Source organism: Melanaphis sacchari, unplaced genomic scaffold (genome assembly GCF_002803265.2).
Source record: "Melanaphis sacchari strain LSU unplaced genomic scaffold, SCAv2.0 Contig11_pilon_pilon, whole genome shotgun sequence".
Classification (NCBI taxonomy): Eukaryota; Metazoa; Arthropoda; class Insecta; order Hemiptera; family Aphididae; genus Melanaphis; species Melanaphis sacchari.
Window position 1 is genome coordinate 2,768,890 of NW_020270469.1, and position 12,248 is coordinate 2,781,137.

A 12,248-nucleotide genomic window follows, 5' to 3' on the forward strand; every position below is an offset into this window, starting at 1 on the left:
ATGATGATATATAATATTAGGGATGCGGATAACTAAAGAGAAGATAGTTTACAATATCATTATAATTTCTATTACGTTGATTTATATTTAATACACAAGCATTTAATATTATGTATTGGTAATAAATAATAATCTTAATATATATTTAATTTTATGAATTAATTATAATTGATTTAAATCGAGAAGATAATTATATTTTATTGATTGTCTCATCATATTCGAATAATAAATATTGTATATGTTATACATAATTAACAATTTATGAATTTAGATTGTAAAATTAAATATACGTATGAAAGAAAAAATTTAAAAAATTATTTAATAAATAAAAATTAAAAAAAAAAATACAAATAAGGTTTGTATTTGATGATAATGGCATCGTGGTAATTTTAATAGAGAACTTACCATTTTACTGTTGATTTCGTGGAAATGTATTTCACAGACTTTATCTACTACATCTTCCGAGTGGAAAGTCACGAAACCGAAACCTGTAAAAAAAAAAAATTGATACATTTAATGAAAACATTTAAATATGTATATAAGGAAATACGTTGGGTGTGCATTAATAATGGTTGAATAACAGTGAATTGAAATACATATATAGTGTATATAAATAATAAAAATGCTCGGCGTGTGGCGTTCACATAGCAAAACTATTATGGGCGTTATAAATGCATGATTTTAATATGTCAATTATATGAAACCTAAAAAAACTCGCGTGCGCATAAGATGACGTTGTATTTTTAAAAGTAAAAATAACGAATAAAAGTGGGAGCTATAATAATAAATTTTCAGATAAGTGATGAACACATACGATCATAGAGACGGCGACGGTTCACAGGATCGGATCCGGGTGAATCGTTGCGACGGCTCAAAAGTTACCCGCCTCGAACATACTACATCACAATAATAATCGTAGTAGTAATAATAATAATAACGATGGCAATAATCGATATTAATTAATTATTCCAATTTTACCACACCAATATATATATATATATATTATAATATAATAATATACGGACGGCAGTAATCTCGGGTTCTCGTTGTATTCCCATAACACCGACGATAAAGTGGTTAATTGAATTGTCGTTATACACCATATAAATTAAGACACGAATATTGCGACCCTTTGCGTTCGATGTAAATTAGTTAAGTGGCTTATATTATCCACGTTAAGAGCTATGTTCGTGAGACAATGGCATTGAAACGCTGCTGTAATGTAAAATACTAATAATAATAATATTATGACTATTGGTATATGTGTGTATGTGTTCCGAATACTCGACGACAATACGTTAATCATTAAATTTAATATAATACTATAAAATATACGGTTTTTATAAAATGTTATTTAAAAATAAGATTATGATGGTATTAATAATTACCACGGTTAATAATAGTTTAATACCAATTAAAATTTAAAAAAAAAATACATAAATAGTATTGTTAATTCGTAATATTTTATTGAATTTTTATATACGCCGGCGAGATGGATAGGCAAATAAACAGCACGAGTGCATTGAATTCGATTCCAATGAACTTCTACGATCTATGGAAACTACCGCTGCACTGCACTACCCCAGGTGGCTTTTAAAATATTATTATTACCTCAGACGTGATAATGCTTTCATGTAAACATAAAAAATAAATATATGTATGGTCGTTATGCTAAGTATTATTAAATAATTATTAAGTATAGAACACGATATGCTATTTCCGTACCTTCGACAACGTGTTATTACTAATATTAACACAAATATATTTTCGAAAATACAAATGACTTTGTATGCAAAATAACAAATAACAATACATTTTTATAATAACGGTGGTTGAACTTCGTCTGAGACTCTGACGCTGTATAATATAACACGATTTGAATACGACGACGTTATTAAGTTCAAATCTCATGCAAAGTTTATAGTTTTGTTGATAAAATATTATAGTCTATTATACGTTAAAATTCAAATTTACTTTCAAAATGAAATATTGTTATTCATCACAAAAATAATATTTATAAAGTCGCCTACTGTACACATATTAACGTTTATGATTAAGGTGTGTACTTAAAGTATTAATTTTTTACTTAAATTGACCACAAGACTAAATTTACGATAGCTTTGCATTATTATTTAATACATAATATTTTGAAAGTCGTATTTACGTTTAACTATTGAATTTAGCTTTATAACTATTTGTTGAGTGTCATTACTTATTATTATTGATTTCATGGAATGATGGTTTCAGTTATATGCTACGACTTGTAACGCCGTCTAAATTCGCGTACCTGAACGTAATGCGAATACAGAACACACTTGTGCAAATACAGCGACCGAGTTTTGGCAATTAAACTTATTTAGCTAATCTCGTTTTGCACCACAACCTCGTTAACTAATAGACATAACTTGTTATTAGTCAGTCATGGGGCATAGAGTTTTCGCGCACGTTTCTTCATATATTTGGTTTGGTTCCAAGTGTAATTAAGTTTTACGAATTGCCCCCAAATCTTCACCCTCTTTACAACAATCCACGTTTCATACTCTCACCCATATATCACTTACATCACACATATTAAACATTTTATTTGAATGTTTCTTAGAGAAAACACTAATTTGTTTCTGTTGTTGTTTTATTTTTTGCCTTACAAATCCAAGAGCGTGCAAACGTGTGCAATATAATATAATATATTCGGTACGTAGTTATAATTGTATTATAAATTATACGCAAGATCGTTTGAATTTTCAGTTCAAAACTGGCATACCTATATGTCGTATGTATATTAACCCTTCCCCGCTAGTTTGTTATAAATTCATATTATATTATTCAATTTAAGTACTACTTCGTTGACGCTTAGCTGCAAGCTGCGTGATATTTTATTATAATATTGTGTATGCTGTGCTCTTTATATCGAGATTTTTATCGTTTCAGTTTAACGATTTAATATACACTGGACGCACAGACGATTCTCTGAAGTTTGTTTAATGCTGTTCTTTCGACCGTTTAACGGCCATGACTTTGATGAATATTTTATTTTTACACATATGTTTCCAACCTAATAGTAAATGGCTGAAGAAAATACATTGGACGAATAAAACAAACATATGTACATTTATATGTATTATACATATATATTATCTTTTAATATGTTAATATAATCATGTTTGAGAAATGAATAAAACTACGAATTTAAAGTCAATCTGCAGGTAAAAATAGAAATTAGAAATAGATTCAAATTGAATGGAAAGGAGAATGTATATCTTCACCGTCGTCTAAAATATATTCCTTTAAAATAATATAATATTATACAATTTTATAATCGTAATTATTGAACTGTGAATAAAGATAAAGGGATCAGATTTAAAAAATTTCATTACACATAAAATGTTTATTTTTACACATGATAGGATGCGTTGTATGTAATATTTCAGGCTTGCATTTGTAGAGTTTTCCGACAAACAATTTATTGCGATAGTCTCATAGGGTTTTATTAAAAGAATAAATGAAAAGAAAAACTCAAAGGATTTTCGTTTTATTTGGTTTTTGACGCAATTCGTTTTGGATTAAAATTGATCCAGACGTCATACAAGATACTAGTTAAAAGTTGCACTCTAAAGGATATTAAACACTCATTGAAACCATTCTCAAGGGCTTTCGAATGGTGCAAAAAAAAAAAATTATATTTATGAAGTGTTAGTTTCTTTCAATATTATACTATTTCCATTACCAAAGTAAGAATTTTTTCCATATATGAGAACGGGAAATTATTCACTAGAAACAGTACTCAACCAATCGTTGATTCCACAACTAAGAACTTCATTTTTTTTTTCTTTTTTAATTTAATACTAACAATACCAAAGAAATTAAAACATTTTTAACTTAAGTACCTACATAATTTATATCGTTAATTCTGTGTGTAACATAATATTATGTACTTTATTTTATTTTTTTCATATTAGAAACTGCCAATAAATATATACTAAAATGTTAATTTTGAACACAAATCTGATCGAATTATATATTTAATAATATGAATATGAAACATAATAATGAATAATGTTGTGTGCATAACTCGAAATAATATTAAAATAAGATATGTAAATTACAAAACACTGTTATCGTTCATAGGTAAACGTAAATAATTAATTAATTTCTACCTACTTAACAATTTGTAACAAGTAGTTGCTAAATAATAATAAAACCTAAAAGTTTATTATTTATTGATATAACTTTTATTAAATACGGCCAAGTCGTTCAGAAGGTTAGGTTAGAAGAATTATATAGGTATATAAATATTACAATACCTTATTGTCTGTCAGCGAGAAACGATGGTGTATTATTTTACTAAAATAATAATTGTGTTTACTTCGCACATAGAATGTTACGTGATGGCACCAAGTTTATATTATGCATCCAAAGTAGAAAATTATTTACAAAAAAAAATATAAAAAAATATTTTTTTTCTTAAACGCGTGCAAAGATGCTCTTGGTAAATTTGTGTGCGTTTTTATTTTAATTTATTTGCAAATGCGTTAAGGGTAACGAGCATTTGACACGATATACCCACAAAATCGACTAACGAAACGATTTTTATATAAATTATACAAGAAGTGTCTCACATTGAAAAAAAAAAAAATGCAGGCAGCATTTTATTATATAGGTAAAGGTATTATATTATAGGTATGCGTATCTATTAAACGCAGTCTGATGACTATCGCACGCCTAGTATAGAGTCTTAGCGTTTTTGGTGGTGTTTAAGAAAGCGGAGGTGGTCTGTCATTGTATTCGGTTAAATTTTAGTGGACGGAATAGGTAGAGAAAAGAAGATGAAACTTACCGGACGGATGACTATTCGAGAAATTCTATGCGGGAGGTTAACGACGCCGATTAATCGCCTAAACTGATGGAAATAAACTATTGTCACGTATATATAGGTATACCTGGGTCGTGGTAATAAAAGTCGAAGAATTAACCGTCCGGGACAATGGGTGCAACTATGCTCGTAGTTTTAATAAGAACGTTTAACGCTTAGAAGGGGTTGCGATACCGAAAGTGGTTGTGATAGTTGTGATGGTAATATTGGTGGTGCTAGAGCCAGTATAGCTATAGTGAGAGATAATATATAAGCAAACAACAATGGCCAAAAACGTACAAAGTTACAACGAACTCTTCGTCGGCTTGGAGAGAATCTTCCAAAATGTATTTCATTATTGTACAAGGTCTGATATATTATACCCATAATAATAGATTATAGTCTATACTGAAAAGAAATAAATCGATAAGATTATAACACTCTGCTCAAATCACTAATTTATTAAAATATTTAAAATACAATTCTTAAAAGTATTATACATAAATACTAGTGCACGGTTTTTCATAGCTTGACTAGGTAGATGTTTGAACCCGATGAACGAAATTAAAAATATTTTTGTACATAAAAATAAGGAGCCATGGATATTTTCTTTTTTTTTTTCGCTTTCGGTTATATATTTTACGACACTAATTATATAATAATTTCAGGATTTTAGTCGAGAAAAGCAATAATGTAACTTTGGGTACCGTGCAGTGGTTCCGTAGTTTTATAGTCTTATGCAAATTATTCATAAAGCAGTAAAATGGGATTTTTTACTCGATGTACTCGTAGCATGTATTTTAGATATTTTACTTGAAAGATGTATAACCACCATATATTTTTAGTTTGAAAAACCGTAAAAGCGCTAGATGATATTTTATCATTATAGATAGGGCACCGGAAGTTTTCGATTTCATAGCGAAAACGATGCGGGTTTCTGAGTAAAAATAAACGCCTCTATCTCAATTAACTAACCTCTAACCCATCAACCTAAGCACGGGCATACGTCGGTAATGGACACCTGCAATAATAATAATACCTATAGTTTATATACTTTTCGAAAGGGTTCGCAGAAGATTCCGGTCGTAACTCGTAGTATATATAATATATACTATACACTACACAGGTACACATATTATAAATTAATACGATACATCTATAATATATTATACATACTATGGTGGTCATATTATTACACGCGGCGGGTCACGGTAAAGATTTCGGAAACGCGAACATGTAACGCACGAACGTTCGAGTCCCCCTCCTCCGGAAACGATGATAGCACGCGCTATGCACCTTCCACCACCAGTCTCACCATCGTCGTTTGGCCGTACGAGGGCCGAAGTTTTTCGGAAAAGTTCGGAGTGCTTATTTAAGGGGTGGCAGCGGTCTTTCGTGCAAGAACGCGTGTGCGTGATGATTATTATTTCTACCCTTAACGCTGTATGTTCAATAAACGTATAGGTACTATTAAATAGGTAGTTAATAGCGTAGTAAACGCGGCCTTACCTATACATATATATATATTTGTATCACAGTTGTCGACGACTGTGTTTTTAATCGCAACCCTTTAAATAAAACATTGCAACTATAATATACGAGCACGCGTTCTTATGTATATATCACACTATTACTAACATCGCCTTTACTAGATAAACGTTTATCTAGTATACCTATGTATAATTGTATATATATATCATAAACACATGCATATATTATAATACTACAACGGCACGACGTGCGCCCTCCTATGTTTATATATATTATATAATATTATATATCTTTTACGACCACACCGTTATCACAAATGCCCCTTACTCTGCCACCAAACCCTACGGGAATCGCCATTTGGCGAACGCGTGTGCGTATATACTATCGAGCAATTTAAATAACGGCCGGATGAGAGCTTGGCGTGTCGAGTCCGTGTTTTACATTCATATGGCCCAATTAGGGATTAGGTTTCGTCGAAGTAGGGTAAAAGGGTGAAAGCCTTATACACTTATATATTATACTCTTGAGGATTTGTGTAAATGTGTGTGTGAATGTGTTTGTGTGTATGCGCTCGCGCGAATTGTAAGTACAATGCCAGTGTCCGTACGCTAGAGGATGTCTTAAAACCTTTTTAATAAAACGTGGAATGTATAAGACGTGTTATATTATCTGAAGTAATACGTGTATCCATTATGTACACAATTATATAAATTATAATTATTTATATTATTACAATTCCTGTTTGTCCCACTAAATTTTAAACCAACTACTGACACCAAATCAGTATTATAAACACCTGGGACTCTAATAATGCACATTACAGTAAAGGTATATATTAGGAACAGGTACCTACGTCCTCAACAAAAGGTAAAATTATGTTGTTCTGTTTCACTTATATTGTGTTGCGTTTATCGCAATATTCACGATGCACTACGTGAATAATATTACAACAATATAGACGTTTTTTATCAGTACTAGATCGAACCGTTCGGCTATAGTATGAGTATCTGTGTATAATAACCCATTAAACCGAATGATAAACACGATAGATACAACGATTACGTTGCAATATAAGCTCGGTGAATACAGTTTTGCGAAAATTGTGAAATTGTGAAAAAAAAAATAAATGTAAAACAAAATACTTCAAATGAACAATAATTTACGCACAACGAATACGTATATATTATTAAATTTACAAACTTAAATTCACAGCATTATTGATCATTATGAAGCTTCAATAATATAGATATATTATAAAATAATAAAATATCATAAAACGTTAAACATTTAAAATTTCCATAAATGAAAAAATAAAAAAATAATATTCAAAAGTAAATTAAATATTTTAATTAGATACTTCGAACATGATGTAATTGTACCTAATTAATTTAATGAAAAGCTGTTAATAATATTTAAAATTTCTTTAGAGATGTTCATTAAAAAAAAAAATAAGTGAATGGATGAAAAATAAAAAATGAACACTTAAAAATAAGTAAAATGGTTAAGTCCTCCCACATCAATCACCGATAAAGTATTATATTATACGATATACGAGCGTGAAAAAGAATAATATTAAATAAACTCAGTAAAACAAATTTATAATTCTACAATGCGATGCGCGTCTGTTTGAGTGCATCGTTGTGAATTGTTGATTTATGCGTTTATATTTTTATGTTTTTTCTTCGGTTTATAATGCCATCAAAAAGATAAAGGGGCGAAAACGTGCTGTGAGGGCAATTATTTAAGAGTAAGAATCAAAGTTGTGGATGTCAGTTGCACGACGAGGCGTTAAGAGAGCGACTTTGGCAGTTTGGTGCAGAGGAGACGCAACGGGTGACAGAGGTTTTTATTGGCTTTTCTGATGAAGATGACAAGGAACGTGGGGGGTTTGTGTTTTATAGAGTCTGTAAGGTTTATATAAATAAGAGAGGAAATAATAATATACAAGCGAGATATATATACATATTGAAATAAAACGTTCCCGGCGTGACATGGAATTTTCCGTCGTAAAAAAAAAAAAAAAAAAAAACAGAAATAAACACGGTATAAGAGCATAAACCGAATTAAATATTCAGGTATGCGCGTGGCTACAAACTTCGGGATTAAAGTTTGGGGGCTCTATTTTTTATGTACACGACGGCTACGCGGTGTATTAATCCATTTGTTCGCGCGACCATCGATCCGTTGCGAATATCGTAGCACACCTGCGAATTTGATTTCACAGTTATTTTCTCCACATTTTGAGACAATGTACCAACAACCAACATAGCATTAACTATAAAAGAAAAAATAAATAATAATTGGAAACAAATATTCAGCGGTCCAGATATCACCACGATGAATAAAAAATAAATATCATCCCAACGACGATGATGACTGAACAACATTTTTATACGGAGAAACATGGCATGCATGTGTATAGTATATTTTTGTCGAAAACCCGCGCATGACATATTATATAAATGAACGTAGGGTTGGTCCCAGACCTGGAATTCCACAAAACAGTTTAAACGAATTCCAAGAATTGCATTTCCCTCCCGCTACCATCAGTTGCGTATATGTTATGTTCCGTTTTATTCAAACGGTCAGCATCAAGTCTTCGTCACGCTGTGAAGAGGTCATCCAAATAGTTTCTCTTTCAGATTTCTTTTTACAAAAGCAATTTTTCAACTGTTCTTGTTTCGTTTCTATTCTTTTGCCCGACCATACCATTGAAGTTATTTTATGTAGACGATTTTTAATTTAAAAACTAAACGGAATTGGACAACGAGCGGCATAGGAACACATTTATTTTATCTAATTATTATGATAATTTATAACTCAATAACTAATCTCTATTTTTTTTTTTTATGTTTTTTTTTTATTTTATTATAATTAACCATTATCTTAACAGTGATCTAGGAATTTTATATAAAACAGGGTTTTCAGTTTATCGTATTTTACAAATATTTTTAATTTTTCAATAAATAATATACTATAATAAATATTTTTAATTTTTCAATAAATAATATACTATAATTTTACACACAACGCTTAATACTAGGAAAAAATATTGTAAAGTAAAAAATAAAATAATTGATTTATGTATAGCCGCAAGCTTAATGATATCTTAAACATACAATGTTTAATTTTAATCACTTAAAACATTTCATAGTTTATAACTAGTTGATAATCTTACCAAATCGTAACCAATTCAAGTCATTAAAGTACCTACATCATTGTACGTCTCAATGACGACAACAATATCACCAGAAATGGGAGATGACAAAAATAATTGTACACAAGAAAAAAATACAAACGTAAAATAACACGTTGAATCTTTGCCGACGATTGTTAAACAACACATTAGCTGTAGGGTTGTATATAAAGGTAACTTAAATACTTTACTGAAATCGACTGAAATCCATTCAAAAGCATTTCCTTCAATCGTTTTCTATACTTAATTTTACGGTTATTTTTAGTCTAAGTATTTTCAATTTTTTTCTGATTCAGATGAAACAATCTATGTTTTTATATTTATTGTTACTATTTAATTTGGCGACTCTCAATAATGTTATAGTTATATACGATACGAGTCCTTCAAAGACAAATTGGATGCGAAATATTGTGAACTTCCCCTACAGTGTAATTTTCTCCACCATGGCTCATTAATTTACCATTCACTTAAACGGATGAACAATAATTGTTATTATTCACTCCACCAAGCTAGCCCAGTGCATCAATTTCGCGTGTCTCGCATATTAGTAATTTTCAATATTCTAGTACATGCAATTTTAAATTTTAAGTAAGGTTGTTTAGCAAACAGTCATACTACATTATTATTAATATAGGTATATATGTTAGTAGATAAGTATAAATCCTTAAAATAGTATAGAAATTATAAGTTTTTTATGTAAATGTGCATTTATCAAATTATTCAGCCGATATTTTGTTTGAATACCTATATACACTTAACATATTGTACTTATCACATTTTGCTTGTATTTTTTCGATGTATTGTCTTTTAATTTGTATAGCCTTAATTATAAATTAAAACTGAATAGAATTTCCATTAATGAAATCACAAAATTTGTTTATAGTAAGAATAAATTATAACATAGACAATAAGATCGATTAATCGATAAATATATAAATGATGGTTCGAATTTGGTAAATAATATTATATGATTAGTAATAAATAGTATTATACATTTACACATAAACAATAACTGTTTTAACTGCACTATAATTTCGTTAAATTTATTTCTGTTAATACTTTCTTGATATAAAATGCTTGTTAAAATAAAAATAATCAATAGTTAAATAAAATTAGTAATTTTTTTAATTCAAATTAAAATGACTATTCATTATTCACTTATTTTTTTTTCATCTACTCATTTTCAATATAAAAAATAAAATACATTATTATTATTAAAAATAATTGTTACCACCATTGAGAAAGCAATCAAAAAATAAATTAGTTATAAATATTTTATTTTTCCACAGTAACAAAAAAATGTAAAGAAAACTAATATGGTTTATCTATTAAATTATCTAAAATTTTTATAGATCCATTTAAATTAATTATAATAATTGGTTTCAACTTTAAGTTAATATGGATGACTAATAACTGAAAATAGGGACCGATGGAAATCCTTATGTACCTTTTGCAACCCTATCAAATATCTTATGTTAACCAATTATAATTAATAGTATTATTAATTCACTGCGTATAATAATTACTAATGTAATTAGTGATGAGGGAAATCGCCTTCGAATATTATAATTTTGTTATGACTATATACGTCTTATTGAATTTCTAGATAAATGTTCATGTAGATATTAAAGTTTTATAAAGTTCAATTTTTATAAAACATATTCAATAAAACTTGAAATTTTTTCTTAAAAATAAATACATTTATGCATTTACATAATAAAAATTGTGTTTTGAAAAAAATTGAAAAATAGTCAATTAACATTAATAAAAGGAATGAACGAAAACAATGGTTTTAAAGGATGTCTTCATTAACTATTTAAATGTAACTGGACGAGTCTAACTCTTGGAATAACTTTCCTTGTATGTAGGTCAAATAAACGTTTAAATTTTCAGCAGCACTCCCACTTCCAACCCTTTTATTATAGATGATATAATCTCAGGCTTTAAGTTTTGATCTAACTGTACATAAATCATGACTAAATCAGTATGATAATGTATTACGCTTTTATTTCTGTTTAATAATATAATGTACTGAAATTGTTGTAATTTAAATCATATTAAAATATTATTACATCGAAATTATTCATTGATATTCAATCGTTTTACGCGAAAAGTAATATCTGCTGGCTAAAACTAATTAAATACGTATGAATGAATCCCGTCTCACGTCGACAACAGAAAGAAAACAAATATTTTATTTTTATCTAATAAGATTACGTTTTACGGTAGACTCTAAATTGCAATTATATCATGAAATGTTATTGAGATATTACAAAAAGTCCGTATTGTCTGCAAATGACGTTAAATTGACATAATTCAATTTATTTTTTGGAATGAAATGATACTTGCAGCTGTCGTCAATCGAACCTCACTGCCTCTGTCTCATTCTCTCTCTCTCTCTATCTCTCTTTTTTTCTCCTCTCCCCTTTCACTTTTTCTCTGTACAAATATATCAGTAAATATATATATATAGATATACTTTTGGTAAGAAGGATACATTTTGTATTTTGCACCCACGAACGGTATTTTTTTCCTACTAAATTTATACAACGTCCTCGAAGAGTTTTGACAACTAAAAGTGTGTCCGGTGTGGACGATAGATAACATTTAATGAAATACTGAAAATACAATGAAACATTCATTTTTAACGTCATTTTTTCTTGTTACGCTTTTCAGACAAAAAAATACTGTATCCGTAAGCAAATCTACCAG

The 12,248-nt window shown here is 29.1% G+C and overlaps 1 protein-coding gene across 3 annotated transcripts in view; it reads right to left on the reverse strand.

Moving 5' to 3' along the window:
• Nucleotides 1–405: 405 nt before the first annotated feature.
• The window catches only part of LOC112604358 (RNA-binding protein Musashi homolog Rbp6-like), a gene marked incomplete at its 3' end in the record, with an annotated part of 335,083 nt that continues 323,240 nt past the window's right edge, over nt 406–12,248 (reverse strand). For all 3 annotated transcript variants that reach the window (XM_025353345.1, XM_025353344.1, XM_025353346.1), the window contains 1 exon segment: nt 406–488. In XM_025353345.1, the coding sequence (XP_025209130.1) occupies nt 406–488 (83 nt within the window).